This window comes from Desmodus rotundus, unplaced genomic scaffold (assembly GCF_022682495.2).
Source record: "Desmodus rotundus isolate HL8 unplaced genomic scaffold, HLdesRot8A.1 manual_scaffold_172, whole genome shotgun sequence".
In the NCBI taxonomy this organism is placed as follows: Eukaryota; Metazoa; Chordata; class Mammalia; order Chiroptera; family Phyllostomidae; genus Desmodus; species Desmodus rotundus.
In genome coordinates this window covers 116690-141126 of record NW_026527228.1, presented here as the reverse complement: position 1 = coordinate 141126, position 24437 = coordinate 116690, and the positions used below count along the sequence as shown (strand labels likewise).

Below are 24437 nucleotides of genomic sequence, written 5' to 3'. Positions count from 1 at the left end.
ACTCTCCTTCCAATTGGTTGTCTTCTTTTTTCCTGAGACTTTTTAAATTGAATTTATTGGGGTGACATTGGTTAATAAAATTGTACAGGCTTCAGGGGTATAATTCTATAATACACCATCTGTATATTGTATTATGTGTTCACCACCCAAGTCAAATCTCCTTCCATCATTTATCCCCCATTTACCCTCTTCTAGCTTCCCCACTCCCCTTTCCCTCTGGCTCTTACTGAATCTTACATAAGCCATCAAAGTCCCTAAGCCATCAGCCACCACTCTGCCTGAAGATAGTGACTGGGGACTGATACTTTGTGTGCACAAAGCTAACAGTCTCAACAGTTCCGATATAATTTGATTGGGTCTTAATTTCTCTGGGGCCCCATGGGAAACCTGTGATTGTGCAATGTTATAATGCATTCACACTTTCAACACGGTTGCCAGATTTTGCAAATAAAAACACAGGCTACCCAGTCAAATCTGAATTTCTGATAAACGAATATTTTTTCAGTATATGTCAAATGTTGCATATAGTAAACAATTGTTCTTGTTTATTTGAAACTTCAATTTAACTAGGTGTCCTAAATGTTATCTGCCAACCCTGATTAACTGCCACTGAGCCGCATGGTCCGGTTTGGCAGCTGTCCTTAGGTCAATAGGCTGTTCTTATTTGTCTGTCCTTTGGATGCCAAGGTTTGGACTTTGAGATCTCCTTTGAGAGGAAGGCCAAAGCAGTTCCTTGCCCTCATGTCCCCAAGCTGCTGTTTTTCTCTCTTCCTTCATGGGCAGACAGCTCTGTTTTTACTAATACCTCTTGTCCCTATGGCTACTTTTACTGTCCACCACCTTTTTTCGAAACTGTGCTCATTTCCTTTCTATACCATTTTTCTTCCTATGGCAGCCAAGTATAGTGTTTTAAAGCATGGACTTTATCGGCAGACAAATTAGGGCTTGAATCCAGGCTTACCTTTCAGTAGATATGGGACCTTCAGTAAGTTACTAAGTGTCTGAAAGTCTCAGTTCCTCCTTCTGGAAAATACAGGTACCAAAGCGTACTTTATGGGGCTGTTGTGAAGATTAAATGGGGTGATTTGGGCAAACTACACAAAGGTACAATCTTTACTAGATTCTTCTTATCTTTAAGCTTCAGGCCTTGCATGCGGACTTGGCTTCTTGGAAAGTGCTGGATGCCTGGAGTTGCAATTCAGGCTCTGCTGGCATTCCTTCCTGGTGAGCCCTTGTACTGTGTGCTCGGCATGGACATTGTTGCCCAGCAGTTCAGTTCAGTTCAGGAAACAAGTATTAAGTTTCTATCGCGTGCTGAGCACTGTGGCTGGTGCTGGAGATGGAGAGATAAACACGCTAGTTCCGACCCCAAGGAAAGTGTTGGGCGGGGAGATAGATGCGAAGCAGTTCACAATACAATGAAGTAAGTAACTTCGCAGGCAGAGCGCAGAGGAGCTCAGCGCCCTGGGAGGAAGGCAGCAGGAAAGGCCGCAGCTTTGGGACAGCACCACGGCACACCTTCTTGCAAAAGGCCGGGTGGCGGCCCACGCTCACACGCCCGCCGGTTGTTTGCTTCCCGGACGCGCATCAAATAAAGGCCTTTGCCCCGAAAGACTCGGCCTTTCCTTTCGCAAAGCAGTATCCCGGCACCTCCGCCACCGGACACAGGTGGCAGGAGGCGGTGACACGACGGTGACGCCAGCACTGGGGGCCGCCTCTCCTTCGGGACGGAGCCAGAAAACGGCGAGCGGCGGCCGCCACCACGGAGCCGGGAACGGCGTCGCGCGGGCCGCGGCGGAAGCCGGAGCGTTTGGGCGACGGGACCGCGGGAACCCGGAAACGCCCGGGCCGCACCGGGCTGGCGGCGGCGGAGGGAGCGGACGGCGCCGCGCGGCAGGGGACGCGGGGAGCCCGGGGGTCCCGGGGGGCACAGCAGCCCCGGGCGCCCGGCGCAGCGGAGCCGCCGCCGCCCGAGCGCGCAGCCGGCCTCGCGGCCTCGCAGGTGAGCGGCCGGGGAGGCGGACGCACGCGCGGCGGCTGCACGCTTCACCCGCGGGAGCCCGGCAGAGCCCGAGCGCGGCTGGGGCTGGAGCGGAGGGAGTGACACGCTGCGGGCCCCGGGACGACGTGTGGAATGTGCTGGGTGGAGGAGGAAGGGGGCCGGAGGAAAGGGGTGTGTCGGGCGGAGGGAAACTGCGGGGCGCGTCTGGGAGTCCGTGGCGAACGCGGCCGCGCGGCGGGTGGGCGGCCCTGGGCGACCCGCCGTGACCCCCTGGGTGGCTCCATCCGGCAGCCAGGCTCCGCGCTTCAGGCGCCGCGGGACTGCCAGACCTGGTAAGGCTGGTGCGGAGGCCGGGTAGGATCCCCGGCCGGGTGGGATCTCGGTTGAACCGCGCAGCGTGTCTGTGTCGGGGGAGGGAGGATTTTAATTAACATATTTTCTTAAGCAACTGAACGGCGCTCCGGAACGTCGGATCAAATGAATGAAAGAACACTGTTAAATGTAGCAAGGGGCCTTGCTTAGCAAGTCACTTCCAGTTCATTACTCGATAGAAGAAAACTCTTTTATTATGTTCTATTACGTGCAGTATTTAAAAGTGGAACCGGAGTTGTTTGGGGAGTCAACTTCGGTAAAGATGAAATTTGGTAGTTTCTCCCTTGGGGCCCTAACTCACTTTCATGGGGAAGCTCGGGTGGTTTCCTTTTAAGGGAATGACTTCTAAATTTCCATCCCTAATTTTCCTCCCGAGTCTTGGTCCTACTTCTTCGGCATCTCACGTTTAGTCCTTCCATTCCTCATTCCCACCACCTCCAGGCTAAGTCGGCTCATCTCTCTTCTTACCTGCACAGGAGCAACGGTTCCAAACCAGGCTTTCTGCCCTGGGCCTGTCCTCCTCCAGTCTTTCCACCGCCGTGTTGCTTCTTAAAGCCAGAGCTCTGGCTTTCTTTGGTTGCTGTGTCCTCAGGAATGCCCAGTGACTGTTGGCTCCATGATAAATTCGCATTATTCAGGGTGGTACTCAAAGCCCTTCAAAATTGGGAGCTGTCCATGGCTCCAATCAGATTAGTATGTCCCTTTCTTTTTTCTTTTTTTTTTTGTTTGTTTTTTTTTTACATTATCTTATCTTACATAGCCTAATTTTTAGGCAAACTGGAGGAGTTACTTCGAAATGTAATTTCTGACGTGCTCTATGCCCGCTTGCCTTGGTCTTTGCTAACGTCCTCTCTTCCTACAAGGAAGGCCTTCCTTATGGTCCTCGTAGAAATTCTACTACTTCTTTAAGGCCTTAAGTGCCACCTTCTCATGAAGCTTTCTAAGTCTACCATTAGTCCAGAACATTCTTTTTCTCTTGTGTGTTGGGCTTTATAAATCTTACTTGTTAAATTTGCACTGTACTATGGTAATTTGAGCAGTGTATCCCTCCTAGAATGGAGGCTTGTTTAAAGAAGCACTTGTTGTCTTTTAACTTGGTTGAGCGTTTCAGTACTGGAGCACAGCGTTAAGATATATGAGGCTATTAATAAGTAATTGCTCAATTAAATCGTGGGACAATTAAACTCTCACTGCTCCCGGAGGCGAAGATAGCTCCTGTGTTGTGCGTGACCCGACGCAGACTTTTATAACAGTCTCACGTCGGAAAGTGCTGCTCTGTCCCATGCTTTCGGACTTCACTGGGGCCTGGTAATTAATACATGTTTGCGGTAGTGTAGTTGTTCTCCCCCTGTAGTAATTTTCTCTCTACTCTTCTGAGTTCTCAGCTGAGACCCCGATAATAAAAGACAGGCTCGCAAGAGAAAACCAGAAGTTAATAAACATGTATACTTAAGATCAACACGAGTGGGCGCCTAACATTAGATTTCAACCCTCTGAAAAGCTGGCGGATCCTCAGTATTCTCTCACTGTTTTAGAGTCCGGAAACTTGAACTGATACCACCGGGCTAATCTCAAAGTGTCAGCGGGCCACGCCTCCTCTGGAGGCTCTGGGTGGGGTCCATTTCTTTGCTCTTCCAGCCTCGGTGCTGCAGCCTGGAGTGGGTGGCTGCATCGCTGCAGCCCTCAGGTGCAGCACCTTCAATAAGTCTCTGCTCCATGTTCGCAATGCCTTCTCCACTCGCATGTCTGTGTTCTCCTCTTGTGTCTCTTATAAGGACACTTGTGTGGCATAATTAGCTTACTTAGCTAATCCACAATATTCTTCCCATCTCAAGACCCTTAATTTCCTGTGCAAAATCCCCTTTTCCAAATGAGGTAACAGTGTAGGTTTCAGGGATTACAACCTGATATTTGAGGTTGGGGGGCATCATTCAGCCTGCCCACAATCCTTGAGCATACGTATCTTACATCTGGTCCTGTGCTAGGATACAGAGCCCGAAAATACGGAGAATACAGGATCCCGAGACGCTGTGAAGTTGTAAACACAATTTGCTTTTTATTACAGCCAAACACAGGATCAGACTTTGGACTTGGTTTTCGGAAACACTGACTTTGCTAAAGGAGATAAGATGTTTTAGGGCAGTCATAGAAGCTTTCTAATTATTTCCTTAGACCTTGGGCTGTTAATTTGGGCCTCACGTTCACTGTTGCTGTTTTTTTCCCCTCCAGGTTTTCTAGCTGACCTAGAAGCAACCAGTGAACACCATTATATGTTTGTTTCCAATTAAATGTTTGTGGTGGCATCAGCTTGGTCAGTCTTCATGATAGGCAGTAATTTAAGTAGTGTTTCCCTTGGTGGGATGAACCACCAGTGTCTCCTGGATTTGGGGAAGTGTGTTTGAGTTTAAGCAAGTTGACATAATTTAATACAAGGTACCCGTATAGACTCTTTTCTTTTAAACATCACCCCAGGACATACCTGACTTTAGAAAGAGAAACATCTGTCGGTTGCCACCTGTGTATTCCCCAATCAGGGATCAAACCCACAACCTGGGTGCATGCCCTGACCAGGGATTGAACCTGTAACCCAGGTATGTGCCCTGCTGAGGGATTAAACCCACAACCTTTTGGTGTACAGGACAGTGCTCCAACCAACGGAGCCAGCTGGCCAGGTCCAGGCTACTTCCTGAATTATTTGCATAGCATATGTCTTCCATGCGGGAGGGTAAGCTCCAGGAAGAAACATTCTCTTTATCTCCTCCATCCCTGTGTACCCAGTGCTCAGCACAGTGCCTGACCACAGCAAGTACTTGTTAAACATTGATGGCAACTTGTGTGAGCGTGACACCTTTGTTTTACTTCTGCCCCCAGTCTCCTTAGTCTTGGACTTCTACTAAAGGTTAGCGCTTGTGGACCTGCCCGGCTTCTACACTACTGTCTGTTCTTTGTAGGGTACGTGGAATTTCTTTCTGCCTTGGAGTGCATGTGGCAGGAAATGACCGTAGTAGGAAGGAGTCGGGCAGGAGAGCACAGGTGCAGGGGGAGGAGGGGGATCCCGGCCTACAGGGCACCACACGACTGCGGTGATGTCTTCCAATCACCAACTTCATGAAAAGAAAACGTCAATACTGAACAGTTTTTAAGCAAAAAAATAAAGTGTAAGTAAGTTTTATATTGTTGAGGAAATATTTATTTTACCTGAATGTAGCAATGGAAATTCCACAGGCTATGAAAGACCAAGGTAAAAATTAACTTGCACAAAGTTGAGATTATCTTACACAAATAGTCACCTGACACCTGGAGGAAGAAAGGGAAGGAGAAACAATGGAAAGCTGTGTGATTCAGACTGTAACAGGAACCGGAAACGGTACAGGTGTGTCTGCTGTGTTAGCGAGCAGGACTGTACTTTTCTCTGAGCACTGAGGAGTGCAGAGAAGTCAGTGGAAGTCATCATTTCTGTCGTAGAAAGAAACCTGAATATGCCAAGAGTGACTTACCTTTGACCCCTATTTATTTCACTTTTATAAAGAACAAGATTTTTTGATTCTCCATGGGATTATTATGGATTTCAACTACAACATATGCTTACTACTCCTTGAGAATACTACGTCTGCTGCTGAGGTAGTTTGAAGAGAAGGAGGGAAGCCTGCGTGGGGGACCTCACCATCATTCTGCACGTGGGTGCAGGTTGCGGTGTTAAAGACTCGGCATCATGGGAGCTAAGGGACAGAAACTTGCAACAGAGGTCATGGCGGTTCTGTGCGTGTGGTCTTCGTCCATGCGTTTACACCAGCACCTGTTTCTGGCCGGTGTGTGATGCAAACGTACGTTTGCACAGCACTTCATAACTCGTGTGCTCTAGTAGATGGTCATATTGTCCTCAGGGAGAGCATTTCAGGACTGGAGTTTGGAAAATGTAAATGTAGCTCCCTTTAAAAGTGATAAGGTAGAAATGTAGCCTCTCAGAAGGAAAATTAGTGCGCAGAATTTCTTGGGTACTTGGCCATCTTTAAAAATCTATATAAATTTTATTAGCAGTCTAAAACATTGACTGAACACTTAGTTTTTTAGGACTTTTAAGTGGCTGGAGACCTATATCAGCAAAATACAGATGTGACTGTCCATGTAGACTGATGGGCTGGGTGCACAGACCCGAGGGTGAGACTCCCACAGGGCGAGCTCCTGGAAACAAGTCTGCGGCCACACCGATTTTCAGCTCACCTGCGAGGACCTGTGTGTGCTTGCGAGGATGAAGAGAAAGTGCTAGTGCACGGTGTTTTGGAGGTTTCCGAACTCTGTGAGTGCCTCCCTAGTGTGGTTAGTGAGGGCAAAAACCACTCGTTCATCTCCCACTGTCCATCTCCCACTGACCCTGATCGGTTGGGGGCAGGCGGTCGCGTCGAGCGCACCACGGACACGCCGCACAGGGTGCAGAGCGTTGAGCAGCGGACGCCTGTGCGGCGCCCGAACTGGCTGACGAACTGGCTGACGAGCCCGTACAGCAGGTGGCGGCCCGCCAGTGAGAATGAGGGCCCTGGGATTAAATACACACCGAGTGCACTTAAACTGCACCTCCTAATGTGTTGGAAAAACCTTCTTTCTTAAGACTATTCTATAGTTACCAAGAACTTAGAATTCTAGGGAAGCTTACTAATAGTTCTTGCACCAAATGCTAGAGTAAATTCTCATCAAGCTGTTATCCAAGCTCACCAAACCCAAATGAATGAGCTTAGATGGAGTTTTGCTGTACATTTTTCCCTGTAGAGGGGAGAGGGGTTTAAAAATAATAAAACTAACTTTATCAACATCAAACTCATCTAGCCATCCAGAGGGAAAATAGTGACTGGGAAGCGAGTTCAAGATCTCTTAGAGTGACTACAACACCTGCGGGACCTTTAGAAGTCCTGGCAGTGTGGCCGCTTGTAGAATCAGCGGGGTTGTGGAGTACACACATCCAAGGGTCACAATTAGACGTTATTCGTGCAATACAGTAATCATATGCTGATGACTAGATAGTAGTTCGTTATCACATGTTTTTGTATGTATCCACTCAAAGGTGACAATTAAAAAATCCAGACAGAACTTTTAGATGAAGAAATTGAAGTTAGATTAATAGAATTGTGTGTGTGTGTGTGTGAGAGAGAGAGAGAGAGAACTGGAGAAGACTTGATAAATCATAAAATACTAAATTTTACAAAAATAGCTTAAAATATTCATGGTTTATGTGATATTTAGAAGCTACCTGTTGAAAACATTTAAGGAAATTTTAGCATGTTTAAAAACGTTTTATTTTTAAAAGGAAAAGGATCCCAAATGTTGGCGAGTAGCGTGAGAATGGGTAAAGACCCCCTGCACTGGTTTCTCACTTCTCTGTGAGTCTGAAATTCTTCCCAGAGCGTGTCCCTTCCTTGCCTGGGTGCTTTTCGTGGCAGCTCCCGTCAGCTGCTTCCGGCGTCCGCGTCCCCTCGGCTACTGTCTGTTGACTGTCCTTGCTCATTCTCGTGGAGATTCTTCCTGCTCTTTGGTGTGACGCATACACTCATTTTTGGATTGTATCCTGGACACTTGACTCACAGTGAGTGACCTTGGTTTTCACCTAAACCTTCCGTATGAGCAGGCAGCCCCTGGGGAGAGGTGGGTACTGCCTCTTGGCTGACATTCCCCCGGCCTGTGATGGGGCTCTGCCCGCAGTCCCTGGTGTTGGTTCCTGGGGCGGGGCGGGGAGGGCTGCCACCCCTGCTGACATTAGTGTGGGCTGGGGGTGGTCCCGCAGGTTACACACACCCAGTTGGGGAGGGGTCCCTCCTGCAGGACTGTGGTCGCTGGCCCATTCCTTTGGCCAGGGACGTGGGCTTCTTTTGGGGCTTTTCTGTCGTTGATCTGCCCCTGTGGGTGGTTCCCGGCCGTAAACTGCTGTAGGACCCAGGGTGAGACACACATGTGGCAAAAAAATCTCCAGGGTGTTCATTGCTGGGTCATCGCTCAAGATCATGATCGCCAGCCAGTCTGGCCCATTTTCTTCACCTTTCAGAGTTCCTGAGCATTTCCCTTTTGTGTTTGGGCCGAAGCAGGAAGAACGGGCTTGCGTGGTCGTCCCCATCCTGTCTGGGACTGGAGGCTCCTCCGGGCTTTCAGGGTGCTCGCCTCTGTGTTCTCTAATCCGGTTTGTTTGCCCTGCTTGTTTTGTTTTCCAGGCAGATGCAGACAAAACAATGTCTGCCAACCTCAAATACCTTTCCTTGGGGATTCTGGTCTTCCAGACTACCAGTCTGGTTCTCACGATGCGCTACTCCAGGACTTTGAAAGAGGAGGGACCTCGCTATCTCTCTTCCACGGCCGTGGTTGTGGCTGAGCTTTTGAAGATAGTGGCCTGCGTTTTATTAGTCTACAAAGACAACAGTAGGTGTCCAGGTTCTTGTTTTCAAGTCACCGAAACCTGTTTCACTGTGTGCTGTTATTCATCTGTGGCATATTAAGTTGTTAACTACACACGCGAACACTACTACGTTATCCGATGCCCTAGGTTAAGAACAGTTCAATGTTTTTCGTTTTATTAAGACAGTTTGTGTGTAGTAATAAAGGCATTTCGTTCTGACCTGTATCATATTCATGTCTTCCAGTTTCTTATATTTATAGTAATTTGAGAATCAGAGCAAATTCTCTAATTCTGTGATTGTCAGAAATTTCGGAGTCCAAATTTTTTACTAAAGTCAAAAAGCCTTTTATCTGTGGTATTAATTAGTCCAGCAGTTTTTTTTTAAACAGCTCTATCTAATTCAGATACCATATAATTCACTGATTTTATTTTATTTTTTTTAAAGATTTTACTTATTTATTTTTAGAGAGAGGAAAAGAGAGGGAGAAAGAGAGAGAGAGAGAGAAACAGCAATCAGTTGCCTCTTGTACGTGCCCTGACAAGGGACCAAACCCACAACCCAGGCATGTGCCCTGACCAGGAATCAAATCGTCAGCATTTTGCTTTGCAGGGCGATGCTCTACCAAGTGAGCCACGCTAGTCAGGGCTAATTCACTGATTTTTACAGTGTATAATTCAATGATTTTTTTTTAGTATATTGCTTTATTTTTTGAAGTTATATGTATATATACATATACACATGTATAAAACTTGCAGCCTTAACCATTTTTAAATGTACAGATCAGTGGCATTAATTGCACTCACAAAGTTATACACCCATCAGCAATAGTTCTGAAACCTCCATCACCCCAAGCAGCTACTCTGGGACAGGTAAGCAGTAACTCCTATGCTCCCGTAGCCGCCACCTCTTGGAAACCGAAGCTACTTTCTGTTTCTATGAATTGGCTTGTTCTGGATATTTCTGTTTCTCCTTTTATGTCTGACTTATTTCATTCAGCATGTTTCAAGGTTTGTCCGTGTTGTAACGTGTACCAGAACTTTATTCCTCTTTATGACTAAGTACTGCTGCATTGTATGTACATGCGTGTGTGTCTATATATTACGTGCTGTCCATTCGTGTACCGATGGGCACGCGGGTTGTTCCGAGCTTTGGCTCTTGGGAAAAGTGCTGCGATGAACAATGGATGAGGCTGCAGTCGGCGTACAAGGCCCTGTTCAAGTCCCTCCATTTTTCCTGCGCGCACGCTGTGGGGTGCACTTGCACCCCACATGGCCGTAGGCGATGCCGTGTTTGAGAGTCTGAAGCAGCACCGACCGGAGGCAGGGCAACAGCGCCATTTTGCATCCCCACCAGCACTGTGCAGGAATTCCAGTTTTTCCACACCCTCCCCAACGCTCGGTACTTTTTTAAACAGATTGTTTGGGGGTTGGATTTGCATTTCCCTAATGACTAATGATGTTGAGCATCTTCTCATGTGCTTACTAGCCATTTATTTGTACATCGCTAGAGAATGTCTGCTCAAGTCTGCCCACTGTTGAGTTGGGCTGTGTGTAAACTTGGTCTGTTTTTGACACTCTCCTTCTGGCCTGTGGCTGGTGCAGACTGGTCTGGGAGCAGAGCGGAGCAGAGACGGGACTGGTGCCCGGAGCACAGACAGTGCAGGGTAGCCTTGTCGGCAACGGTGCCATTACAGCAACAGAGAGATCATCGAGATGTGTACCGTGCTCTGTCTGCGCACAGAGCGACCACTGCACAGGCGGGGTGGGGACAGCAGCAGGTTCGGGACACCGAGTTCGGAAGCTGTTGCACCAGCCCAGGCGAGAGGGCGGGGCTTGTGGGGTGCCTTTCTGAGTGACAGCTGACAGGACTTACTAGTAGATTAGGTGTGTGAAGGTTAGGGAAGTGGAGGAATCAGGTGTGAGGAATAATTCCTAGATTTTCAGATGGAGTTATTGGGTGAATAGGTATTGCAACGAAGGGTGTATAGAAGATGGATTGGGAGAAATTAAGGCTTCTCTTTGGGTCACTTTGAATTTGAGATGCCCGCCAAGCAGTCACATCAAGGTGTCATAGTAGAATATACGCAGATGGAGCTCGGGGACTACTCAGCTTACATACCGCTGTAAAGTCAGAGGCTGGGTGAGATAACTCGGTCTGTGCTGAGAAGAGAGGCTGAAGGCCACGCTCTGTGGTCTTCCCAGCTTTCACAGGTCAGAGTGAGGAGGAATCATCGAAAGAAGACTGCAGGGGCCACCAGCACGACAGTCAAAGACCACGGCTGCGTAAGAGGAGCACGGAGAAGGTGTGCCTTGGCTGCTCGAGCCGAGGTGAATGGAGGTCGCCACTCACTTAGCATTGTGGGGCCAAAGGCATCCTTGATGTGAGCAGTTGGTATCATGGAGAGATGCAGTAACAAACCAACTTTCAGTGAACCAGCGCACAAATAGAGATGCCGTGCACAAAAGTAAGTTCCAGGGGGTTAAAGACTGACATGTAATGTAAATGGATTAAATCCTCCAGTCAGACGACACCGGGTAGCTGAACGGTCAGGAAAACGAGACACATACATATGCCGACCACAGGAGTCCCACCTCAGATGGAAAGACCCATGCAGGCTGCAAACAAAGGGATGGAAAAGGATATTTCATGCAAGTGGAAAGGAAGAGAAGCTGGGGCAGCAATACTCATGTCAGACAAAGTAGGCTCTAAAACAAAGCCTATAGGAAACAAGGACAGACGTTACGGAACGATAACAGGATCAGTCCAACAAGAAGACACAACCCTTGTGAACATTTATGCACCCAACCCAGCGCCTGAGTGCACTACGTACAGCAAGTAGTGATGGCCAAGGGAAGGGCGCGGCACCAACACAGCCCTCGTACGGGTCTCAGCACCCGGCCGACGCCAGCGGGTTGATCTTCCGGGCAGAAAACCAGCGAGAAAACAGTGGCCTTAAATGGCACGTTGGATCAGATGGGTTTAATTAATGTCTTCAGAGCATTTCACCCCAGAGCAGGAGAACACACCTTGTTTTCGAGCGCACACAGGACACTCCCCAGGATGGACCACCTGTTAGCCCACGGAACAAGTCTCAATGCGTTTAAGAAGGCTGAAATCGTATTAAGTAGGGAGAAAATATTCACTGACGATACATTTGATAAGGGGTCGATATCCAAAATTTACAAAGAACTGATACCACTCCACACCAAGAAAACAAACTATACAATTTAAAAATGCGCAGAGACTCTGAACAAAAACGTCTCCAAAGAGGACATGCAGGTGGCCAACAGACATTTGAGAAGATGCTCAACGCTCACTAATCATCAGAGATGCAAATAAAAAGCTCCATGAGATGTCTCCTCACACCGGTCAGAATGGCCGTCATAAATCAACAAACAAGTGCCGGTGAGGATGTGGAGGAAAGGGAACCCTCGTGCGCTGTTGGTGGGAATGCAGACTGGGGCAGCCACTGTGGAAAACAGTATGGAGTTTCCTCAAAAAACTAAAAATGGAACTGCCTTTCGATCCAGCGATTCCACTTCTGGGAATACATCCAAAGAAACCAGAAACACCATTTGGAAAGAATATCTACTCCCCTGTGTTGTTCGCAGTGCTGTTTACGATAAATAGCCAGGCTGTGGGAGCAGCCCCAGTGCCTGCCAGGAGACGAGGGGGTGACAGAGCTGCCGTATCTGTGCACGGTGGAGCGTTACTCAGCCGTACACGGGAGTTAACGCTCACCGTTTGCACCGCACGGATGGGCCTAGAGGACATTCTATGCTCAGTGAGATAGTCAGAGAAAGACAAACACCATATGATCTCATACGCGGAGTCTGAACAAAATAATTGAGCAAACAACACTGAAACAGCCTCACAGACACAGGAAGCAGGCTGGTGATTGCCGGGGGCAAGTGAGCTGGGGACAGAGCAAAGAGGTGAAGGGATGGAGAAGCACAGGATGGTGGTCACAGAACAGTCACGGGGATGTATAGTACTGCATAGGGAGTATTGTCAGTGACCTGCAGGTACGGTGCCAGGTGGGGACTGGGAATACCAGGGGACACTTCGTAAAGTACGTGATTGTCACACCATGCAACTAGTACAAAGTCATATTGGGTGTAAAAAAAGCCACCCTGGCCCGGTGCCTCGATTGGTTGCCATGTGGTCCTGCTCACTGAACTGTTGCGGCTCCGTCCCTGGGCGGGGCGCGTACAGGAGGCCAAGATCAGCGCTTCTGTCTCACACCGAGGTTCCTCTCTCAAATCAATGACCACGTCCTCCAGTGTGGATTTACAAAGTAAAAAGAGCTAATATACAAGTGTGTGTTACAAAAAAAAAATTGACATTTAAAAACAAAAACTTTATGACCCTGGTACTGTGAATGATTTCAAACAAGATAAGACAAATAAACCAGGGAGGAAAAAATTAGGGTTTTGCACACATTAAAATGGAAGGCGTTTGTGTACGAGGCCCAGTGAGGAGACGAGCCGCAGACTGAGAGACAGGTCCCTACAGATGGGCTGCTACTGGCTGGGTCCCCTGTCATTGGAGGCTGGACGAGCCCCCTGGCAGACTGACCGTGACTACAGTCTTCGCAGTTACAGATGGGCTGGTAACGCCATGGGACACACAAAATAGACGTTTTCGTGATGTTGCTGTGACAAAGGAAGAATCATGTGATAAAGGTTGACAAACTCTCGCTTTGAGCTTTGGTTATCACAAACGCATATTGCATATATGAGTGTAAGTACATCTCTACAGCCAACTTGTATTTCCCAATGAAAGAACATAAGGATAGTGCTCTTAATATGCTACCTTACAACATTTAACATTTGAAAAACTAGCATTATTAAAGGTATAAATTAGACCTAAAGCATCTTAACACGTAGTCCAATTTCCTTTTTTCACAGGTGAGAAGACTGAGGCCTTGAGAGAGGGTATGTAACTCATTCAGAGTTACTTAACGACTGATTTTGCCTATTTCGTGTTTTTTCTAGAATGTAGTCTAAGAGCACTGAATCGAATCCTACATGATGAAATTCTTAATAAACCCATGGAAACACTTAAACTCGCTATCCCATCAGGGATATACACTCTTCAGAATAATTTGCTCTATGTGGCATTGTCAAATCTAGATGCAGCCACCTATCAGGTACTGAAAATACATTTCCAGTAGTCCTGTTAAGCAGCAGACCAACAGTCATGAGTAGCACTAGCTGTTTTCTTTTTCAGGTCACCTATCAGCTGAAAATCCTCACAACGGCCCTGTTTTCTGTGTCCATGCTTAGTAAGAAGCTGGGCGTGTACCAGTGGCTGTCCCTGGTCATCCTGATGACCGGAGTTGCTTTTGTGCAGGTAACTATTCAAGCCGAGTGTGCCTTCCGTCATGTGGGTGTCGGCAGCTTCCTTACTGTGCGTGGGTGTGCGGGTCTCCTGTCCGGTGGAGCAAGTAGCCGCTGGTTTTCACAACTGAGATAGTTTTGGAGGGCTTCGTTTGAGCAAGATACCGCACGGGACTGTAACTGATGCAAAGTCTGACGAGGAATGAGCCATGTGGTGAGGGAAGTGGGGCCCTGCGTGAGAAGCAGAGTTGGTGTTCCCTGGCTGCCTGGGGCCTGGGGGTCGTCCACCTGCCGCCCTTTCTGCCCTGGCCCGTTCTTCCCTGGCTCTTCTCGTATTTTTCTAGTGGTTCCCTGTGGGTTTCCGCCCCAGGGCCCGCACCTCGGCATTCCCTGTAGGTCCCAGGCCCAGCTGTGCCCTGGTTTGCGAAGACACCATCCATTCCGGGGGTCTTTCCTGGCGCGTGCAGGCCCGGGGCTCCTCGGTCCGTGTGGGCAGCTCTGCTTACCCCTGGGAGCCTCAGATCTGTGATCCTGAAACCCTGCGGCCTGGCTTTGCCAGGCTGTTCCCTCAGCCCCACGCACGAAACTCGGCTGGGTTCAGCTCGGTTTTGCCACTCATTTTCCACGGCCGGGGTGCGGTCCAGCCTCCTCCTTCCACTTCCACCTGCACAGCCAGTCGGTCGCCCAGCGCTCCCTGGCACTGCTTCTCAGACTTCCAGGCTCTGTGCCGTCTGTCTCCACATCAGCTCCCAGTGCTCGCCTGCTGGGCTCGCTTGTGACCTTTTGGCTCCTCGCCAATTTCTTTTTACTTCGGTCCGACTTGTCCCCCAACTCAGCCTCTAGGAGTCCCCACTGTGGTCCGTCTCAGAGCAAACCTAGTCCTGCCAACTCCCCCTTCTTCAGAGTCCCCGCCCCCGTCACGTTCCCCAGAGGGTACTGTGAGCACATCCTGAATATTTATCTCAGACGGGTATTAGAAAAATGTAACTGGCATGTGAAACCTAAATTTTCATAGGTGTTACTTAGGATAAGCTGAAGTAGGTATTACATTTTTAAAAATGAGGTATTTTAAATTAAAATATCAAGTAATGAATGGTTCGGGTGGAGCATGGATTTGACAAAGACTCTGACGGTGACCGGCAGGGACCTGGCTTCAGGGACAGCTGAAGCAGCCCTGCGCCCACATGGCTGGCCAGACCGCGCGGCCCCCTACCACTTGGGCTGCTGCGTGCTGGTTCACTCCCTCTTGTTTGGGGCAGGGTTTGAAATTACCATTTGTGACAGGGATGTCACTTCGGGGGCGGGCGATGCTAAGGTCGTCTTTCCAAAGCTCTCCGCCACAGTCCCCGAGAGACTGACACAGTGAGTGACACACTGAGGGGTCGGCGTCAGCTATGCTGTTCCTTCTGTGCAGTGGCCCTCGGATTCCCAAGAGCTGGATTCGAAGGAACTCTCAGCGGGCTCTCAGTTTGTAGGCCTCATGGCGGTTCTCATAGCGTGCTTCTCAAGTGGCTTCGCCGGGGTTTACTTTGAGAAAATCTTAAAAGAGACCAAACAGTCGGTGTGGATAAGAAACATTCAACTGGGTAAGTTTTAAATACTTTCTGATACTTGTTAAAGTGATTATATGTATCACTGTAAAGTTTTCTATATCTCTTTAAATAAATAAGCCTTGCATGAAATGTGCTCTAGATCCAAGTATCTGGCAAGGTTTTGGCTTTTTAAAAATGTTGTATTTTAAACGAATACCGTTTATTCAAGAATGTGGAATTTTAGGTCTTTGACACAAAGCCTGTTCCTGCCCACACCATTTGGAGCCCTAATAGCCTTGTCCCCGGTTGCTATATTTTCCCCAGAGGACGTTGCAAATAACCTACATGTTTCCCCAACTATGAAATGTACTTAATTATAGTACTTTTTATCTGTTACGAGGATTAAATGAGATAATAACATGGAAATTATTTAGGAGAAAATGCCTGTCCTGTAGTAAGCATTGACGTGTCGGCTATTCACATAGACATGCAAGTATCAGAAAAGAAAATATATTCAAGGTTTGTGTTGTGTGAGTTGCCCCAGACTTTCCTGAATTATAACGTAAACATAAAAGCCCGTTGAGGATGGATGATTCTCTGGTATCTCATGGATTTTGTGCTCATTGGTTCAAGCTCATCGCACAGTCTAGTGGTGGGCTGGCTGGGAGTTTTGGAAGGACACGTGAATCAATCATAGTAGCATGAAATTGCAGAGACAGGCATGTATGTGAACACATGAAAACCTCTGCCCAGCAACAGGAAGACAGGAGATGCATTTTTACAGACGTTTGAACATGCCGGCCATGCGTCCTGTGACGTATGTGCTGTTTTCTGTGCTCTTGGACTCGTAATCCCTGTTCGTCTTATGTTCTCATGTCTTTGTCTTACAGTACTAAGTATACTTTTGTTAAATGTATGTAAGTGTCCAAGTAGAAAATTTTATCAGTAGCTAAATTTTGCCCAAACAGAAAAGTGTAAAATTCCTGGGAAGGCCGGTGGACAGACCCCTCCCTGCATCTGACGCCGAACTCTCCTTGCTCAGGTTTCTTTGGGAGCGCGTTTGGCCTGATGGGCGTGTACGTCTACGACGGAGAGTTGGTGTCAAAGGACGGCTTCTTTCAGGGGTATAACCGACTGACCTGGATAGTCGTTGCTCTTCAGGTAAAGCCTTTGAAGTGTTCTGTGTAAGGCTAATGAACTTCATCTTAACCTGGGGCATCAGAGCATCTCCCAAGGTGCTGTCGTGAGGAGGAAGGACCCCGACTGCTCCCGTTGCCTCCGGTCTGTTGGGGGCGGGCTGGTCTCAGGTCTGTACGGGAACCTCCTTTGAAGACTGGGCGTGAGTGTTTCAGGTCAGCCTGATGAAAGTGCCAGTTTAAGCGGCTGAGGGCGAGCATAACTTCTCGTTTTGCTGCCCCGGCCCTCCTGGCGCCGGAAGTCTGTGGTCAGCCCATTCAGGCTCAAGGGGCAGATCAGCCTTCTAAGTGGAACAGGGCACACCTCACGCTGTAGTTTCGTATTGGAGAATTCCTGCAAAATTACCGCGCTTTACCATGCAAAGTCGTTTGAGGGGTGGGTGGTCTCGTGTCCGGTTAGTGCTCGCTGAGCACCCTGGAGGGCACCACGTTGCAGGCACCCACAGCCCTTCCTCTAGCGCAGTGAGGCTGTGGGGAGCGAGTTTCCCGTGGAGGGCGGGTCAAGGTAGTAGTTTCGGAAGCAGGAAGGACACCTCTGTCTTTAGGGGAGAAGGAGCAAGGATAAGTGAACTTGTGAAGTAGAGATAGGATAACCAGGAGAGTTTACGTACGCTGGCTTTTATCTTAACAAAGAGGAAGGCCTCTTTTAAGCAGCGGCTGAAGACAGGAGTGAAGAACCAGGTTTGGTAGGATAGGTAGCGGGGGGGGCCCAGGGGGAGTGAGTAAACAGTTGGACGAGAGCCTGGTGAAGCCGTCCTGGAACTCGGACATCACCCGCGGCGAGCCCCGTGGGCATAAGTTGTGACTCTGCGACAGCTCCATTGCTGGGTGGCTCCCCCGGACGTGGGGGCTGGCAGGAAGCAAAATGATGACATGTGGTCAAACCTCATTACTGAAGCAGCCACAGTTGGAATTTGAGAGGGATCTGGTAGAAAGCTCTTTCTGTACTCTTAAAGAGAACAAATAAAACTGGGCTTCAGAAAAAGTAGCCGATAACAATGAAGGGTGGATTAGAAAGGGAGGAACTGGAGGGAGAAAGTGAATTGTAAGCTACTGGAAGGCTAGTGGAATAACTTCCGGGTTATGCTTTGTTTTTAATCAGAAGTGAAAACATTCCGCTAGTTGGGAAACGATCTTTCCACGTTTGTCTGATCAGGGGTGTCTGTACTAAATTGGATGAGGCTAGATATTCACTCGTACTATGACCACACTCCATTACAGCAAACCGCAGAGTACGCAGGTGGCGGCTCTGCCAGGCGGCTTTGGGAATAAGAGGGCTACTGAGCAGACCCTAGAAGGCTCCTGGTTGTAAGAGCTGCTCAGTGAACCACTTGCTGTGATGGGTTAAATGTACAGGGCATAAGCGTAAAGCTTCACTGAGTAATGGCATTGGTTGGGAAAGCAGTTTTATATACGTTTGTTTTTAAAAATAATCTCTTAAAACTTCTGCAGGCACTCGGAGGTCTTGTAATCGCTGCTGTTATAAAGTATGCAGATAATATTTTAAAAGGGTTTGCAACCTCTTTATCCATAATATTATCAACACTGATATCCTATTTCTGGCTACAAGATTTTGTGCCAACCAGGTAATATCTTCTTTTCTATTTCTTTAAATCTCCAAAAGGATATAGAAAAATAAGCATTTTTCTTAAGATTTTGTCTGAAAAAATGTTTTACTACAGCTTTTGAAAAATCGTGGACACATAGTTAGTAAAAGATACCCACTTAACTATCTTTTTAAAAGGTTTCAAATTAAATGCATGAAAAAATTTTCCCTTGGAAAATTTCTTATACAAATTCGGCTGGCCAGAATTTTCCCAATAGATCTGAATGGGCCTTTTTCCCCAAAGTAAAAAGTCATACAGAAGTCATATTAAAAAGTTAATAAGCCCTATTAAAGTCATAAAATAGGCTATATAGTCACATTTAAAATTTTTTTGAAGGTTTAGTTATTTTTGAATGTACATATCAAAAGTTAAAATTGGTATTCTAGTTTATGTTCAGTTTAAGTTCTAATGCTAGTTTAAGTTCATTTCTAGTTTATTGTAAATTATTGTATTTATGGATAAAATAAAGAAGAAACCAAGACTCCTTGCATTTAATCTTTTTTTTAAAGCATCCTAAAAAATTAATCCTGAGTTTTGCTTATGGACCTTGGATTTTAAAATGAAATTTACTTTGGTTTGAAAAGAATGCAGATTTCCCTTTATATTTTCAAATGCCTTTAAAAACTTGAGATCTTATTCAGTGTATTGGAGGCACAAAGCATATTAAGATGAAATGCAGTAAAACGTCTTTGCTTTGGGAGACAGTGGGGGGAGTGGATGAGGGTGGAGCTAGAGCCTGGGTTTGACTCTCTCTTCCACGGAGACCAGTGGGACCGGGAGCAAATCACACAAGCTCTTATGCTCCGTTCCCCGCGTACTAAAAAGCGAGCCCAGTGTGACCACTCTCTCATGGCATTGCTGGGAAAACTGCAGAGAGAATGCGTGTGAACGCTTAGCTGAACACCTGGCATGTAGTAAGTCCACGGTGTTGGTAGTCATATTCCTGGACCACTTCCCCCAAAATTATACTTGTTCTTTTACAGTAAAGGAACAGAAGGAACTTGTTTGGCTTTCAGTGATTTTGTCCTTTTTTCTCTCCATCCCTTCAGTGTCTTTTTCCTCGGAGCCGCCCTCGTCATCGCAGCCACCTTCCTGTACGGCTACGACCCCAGGCCTGCAGGGAGTCCCATGAAGGCGTAGTCCGGCACTGTCTCCCACCCACGAGGCGCGGGGGGCTCCACATGAAGCAGGCTCAGAGGGCTCCTGCAGACCCTCAGAGGGTATCACGCCGAGTCTGGTCATAGTGTCCAAATGGTTTGAAAACATTAAGTGTTTGAGGGTAAAATACGTGTATCTGTCACAAAATACCTATTGCATCTAGGAATCAAAACTTGATTCCAGGGATTGAAAGTATTTCCAGGGATTAGAACTAGTGGAGGAAACTTGAAGTCTGAGGTTAGAAAGATTTTACCGCCCTGCCCGCTGCAGGCTTGTCCCGTGCAGTGTTGGCGGCAGCGCCACCGTGACCGGCAGACCAGCCCCTGCAAGCCGGCCGTGCGGCTGCCTTCAGCGCTCTTCTCTCTCCCCCTGCACTGCCGGAGCAGGCCACACGGAGCGCTCACAGTTTCCGTGTTGTACCAGACTACCTGTAAGGCTGCCACAAAATAGAAGTATGGCCTGAAACACATTTACACGTTCCTAAGATTTCCATATTTACACCAAAATCCGTCAGCAGAAGATGGCGAGATGGTATCTGCTCCGCTGCATCCAAATTGAGGAAGTGACATTCTGGGTCTGATTTGTCAGGGAATAAAATTCACGAGTCACATTTAAATTTCACGCGGAGAGAGGCACAGGCCCCTTTCTCCATCTCCCCCTGCGAGCTGGCAGGGCGCGGCCGCTGCGCGTGGGGGGCTGGAGGCCCGGGGCGCCGGGACCGGCTTCTACACTGACGGGGCCGTGTTCTTCACGCAATTGCTCTTCTTGCCGTGAGTCGGATAAATCTTAGAGTGCTTCAAACTGAATTCCAGTGTCTGTTCCATTCAAGTTTCAATATGTAATTTAAAGGGGTTAAATACTCATTTAATAATTTAAATAAAATAATTATTACCTAATATCTCCATTTGGAGAGTTTTGAACTATCAAAGCATGTACTGGTCACAATTAGAATGGGTTTTAATGAGCATTTTACCCACTGATCTGTAAAATCTGCAACAGTGGACGAAAACCACCACCACAAAACAGTAGAGCTGACGTCACGCAGAACTTTCGACCAAAATGACCTTTCTTGGAGACATTCCAGAGCTCCGCAGGCCTCTCAGAAAGCCACCGTCCCCAGGACGCTCCAGTCCCGGTTTCGAGTCCACTTTCTGTGCCGCTGGGAGGAACCGCCGCTGGGCTTTAAACTGGTGGTTTCTTTTCCATTTTCATTAGTACTGGCATCGAGGTTGCCACTTCCATGAGTTATTTAATACGTTGGCACAGGGAGAGAGAATATAGCAGAACTGAGAAGATGAATTGGCGGGCAAAAATACTTTCTAAAATTGGAATGTGAGTTTAACTGTTGACAGAATTACCTATTGAGGAGAAGAGTTTTACTTTTTTTCATTCATACTTTATGTATTTTTTTACAAGTCTCCTGTTCTAAGAGCATAAAATAGTAAGAAGTAGGTATTTCTGCATCTCCCTAGTGGATTTGGCTGGACAGAATCTGGCTCAGACACACTATTCACACACCTGGGCGCCCCTCACTCCTCGGGGCCGGCGGTTACTCCCCTGATGCGGGCCTGGTCCCCGTCGGCCAGGGCCTGACCCAGCTCCCCCCAAGTTTAAATGTGTTCACACTGACAAAACATTTGAAGTCATTTTGCTGATGATTCCAGTTTGGCACCAAGCAGACTTTCTGGAAGCCCGACTTACTGATGTTCAGTGACCAAGTAAAAGCACCGTTTGGAGTGTTTTTTAGTAGCTCCCACACATTGAGCACGGGGCTCTCAGCCCGGAAGGACATGCGGACCCCAGGCTTCCCTCAGGCGGTGCGGGGTCTGAATCTTGCATGTGCATGGAGTGAGCTCGAGACTAAGCACAGAGGTCCGTGTTCAGCCCACGAGAAGGGCTGTGTGGGCAGTCACGTGTTAATTCAGTGTGTACCCACAACTCACTGTTGACTCAAGTGTAGTCTGTTCCTGTGTTAATACTTCCAAAAATAGCCCAAGAGCGTGACTGGATAGCCGATGCGTTAGTTACAGTGGTAATATATTTTCGGCTGTCCAAAATAACACGCTTTTCAAGATTCCCAACAAAATTTATAAAATTATAACCAATAGTTGTTGAGAAAAGAGTCTAAAGTATACAAGTATTTCAAAGCAATTTTTTATTATATGTTGCTGTTCTAGTCAGTTTGAAAACATCATGAGAGGCTGGGTTGTATAGTTCGTGCTTTCAACACAGTCACACTCGAGGGGAACCTGCATTCCAGGCCTCGTCAGGTGTACACAGGTGACAGTCTCCCTGTGTGTGTGTGGGGGGGGGGGGGGGTTGGTGACCTCCAAAGCCTTATTGTGTTAATATTTTGTAATGACGACTCCTTGATTATTTAAATTCTCACACTTTTCAAAGTCCATTTACTCTCTCTCAGCTACTTTGTTCACTATAAAAATACGCTAATTCACGGGGGGAAGTGCCAGTTGATAGCTCATCTGCAGTAAGGAGGAGGAGTTCGGGAAGGAGAGTTGGAGGCGCCACCTGCAGAGGGTGCCGCACAGGCAGCGCGCCGGCTCTGTAACGAGGCACGGACCCTGCGGGACCTGCAGGCCACTTTTATGGTGGAAAATGGGTGCAAATTTTAAATGTTTACATCAGTGGATATTACATGTCACAATTTCATAGAAGGAAGGGTGGTTTGATATTTAAATTAGGTTCTAAGGGGACAGAATCTGAAAGGAAACTATATACTCAGTAGACAGAGCAACGCTGACTGTTATTAAGAATTGGTACACCTTTCCTACCTATCCAATTATTGGTCTTTGAAAATGTCATTGCATAGTCATTCAACTGCGTCTTTTCTTAAAAAACAGGGTGCAGCCTACTCATTTTATTTACAGTTTTATTGTTACAATATTTAATGCCATGTGGATGCATGCTTTGCCTAAGAAAAAGTTTATAAAAGTTATTTATGCTATATTGAAAGACATTTTAAGAATCTCTATGATATGTAGCACATTTAAAGTAATTACAGGACCAAAGAAAAAGCACCTTTATCAAAATCTGGTCCTATGTGCCTTGCTCTACCAATAACCTGACTTTTTTCCTGGAGAATATTACTGTAATTCACAACTTTGGACACATGGGCAAAATTAGGACGTCTTAAGAATAACTGTAATTCAGTGTGTTGGTTGTTTCAACACTGGCTCTTGAAGTCCACTCCCTAACAGAAGATTTGGAGAGGCCCCCGTGCCGGCTTAACAGCGGCACCAGGTCGCCGCGCCAGCTTCTCCAGCTTTGCCGGCTGTGTGTAACGGCCTTGTCCTCGTTCTGTTGCTTATGACGAGATATAATTTACTGCGATTTAAACAAAAGTTTTTAATAATTTGGGTTCTGAATTTGTATGTCTGTGTTTTATTTCTTTAGGAAGATTCTTTTGGGCCTGGGAATGTAATTTGTATATTTAAATTTTTTATGACAAAAATATATAAACTGGTCTTTTGTTAAATGGATTTTTTAAATTGATAAATTTCGTTGTCATTATTTTGGTATCCAGGTTTAAGAAGATAGATTATTTTCATAATGAACTATGTAAGTTTCTCCCCATGTTTCCTTGTCTCCCGACTCACCTGTGTTGTACTGAACCCTGAGTGAGCTCCTCTCTATTTATCAAAAATGCCTTACTGGCCTTTTTTCTCCCTCCCTAGTTACCTTTATCACACATGACCTTTTTTTTTTCTTTAAGATTTTATTTTATTTATTTTTAGAAAGAGAGGAAGGGAGGAAGAAAGAGAGGGAGAGAAACATCAATGTGTGGTTGCCTCTCGTGCACCCCCAAATGGGGACCTGGCATGCAACCCAGGCATGTGCCCTGACTGGGAATCGAACTAGCGACCCTGTGGTTCTCAGGCCAGTGCTCAATCCACTGAGCCACACCAGCCAGGGCACGTGTGATCTTCTTCTAGCTTATGCTCAAGTATGAAGAACTGGGTTTCATTTAAACTAGTTAGAATTTCTCTCCCTGTATGATGATGATAGCCTAAATATTTTTGTTTTAAATTAATTATCTCTTTGCTACCCTCAAGGTTAGGTAATTAGTAATTGGTATATATTTTCTTTATAATTTGAATGTTTGCTTTTGTGACTGTAAAGTCAACTCATAGAGGTCAAATGATAAGCTATATAAAGGATTATATTTGCACCGATGTTACTGAAGTAACCTCGTACAAAATGCTTTGTTTTAAAAGATTGCTCAAAGAAGAATATCAGCTCTTTTAAAATGTATACTTTTCTTTGGTATCTTCTTATGAAAAGCACTTCTTTAGTTTTCTTTTTTTGGTATGGGAATATTTCTTTTGTTCTAAGTACCGTCTATCACAGTCCTTGAATCCCAGAATTATGCAAATACACCTCATTTTCAAGTCTTACAGTGGCTGCTGCCCTGCACCAGTCAGTAGTGACCAGCAGGAGTAATCGCAGCCCCAGTGGTGCCGCTCAGTGGACTGAGCGCTGGCCTGTGAACCGAAAGGTCACTGGTTCAATTCCCAGTCGGGGCACATGTCTGGGTTGCAAGCCAGGTCCCCAGCAGGGGGCGCGTGAGAGGCAACCGATCAGCATTCCTCTCACATCTGTGTTTCTCACCTCCCTCACTCCCTCCCTTCCTCTCTCTCTGGAAATAAATAAATACAATCTTTCATAGAGGAGCCCTTCAAAGCAGGACTGTTCCCACAGACTCCAGAAAAGAAAACTACAAAGCAGAAACAACTACCTTCAGTCTCAAAGGTTTGAAACCCTACTCTAGTGTCTCAGTGGCAGCATTTCAGGGGTGTTATCGCGCGTGTCGTCCTCATTGGTTTGCCAGAGCAG

General features: G+C 47.0%; 1 protein-coding gene across 2 annotated transcripts; it reads left to right on the top strand.

The window, feature by feature from the left end:
- Positions 1-1719: 1719 nt before the first annotated feature.
- Positions 1720-22712, top strand: SLC35A3 (solute carrier family 35 member A3). Of its 2 annotated transcripts, none has more exons than XM_053917742.2 (8): positions 1720-2002; positions 8569-8773; positions 13749-13903; positions 13984-14106; positions 15508-15679; positions 16668-16786; positions 18274-18407; positions 19478-22712. In XM_053917742.2, exons 2-8 carry the CDS (start codon positions 8587-8589, stop codon positions 19566-19568), a joined length of 981 nt encoding a protein of 326 aa, XP_053773717.1. In that variant the 5' UTR covers positions 1720-2002; positions 8569-8586; the 3' UTR covers positions 19569-22712. The 2 variants fall into 2 exon arrangements, with proteins under 2 accessions (XP_053773717.1, XP_024425881.3); XM_024570113.4 differs by lacking the exon at positions 1720-2002 and adding an exon at positions 2187-2334.
- Positions 22713-24437: the final 1725 nt, after the last annotated feature.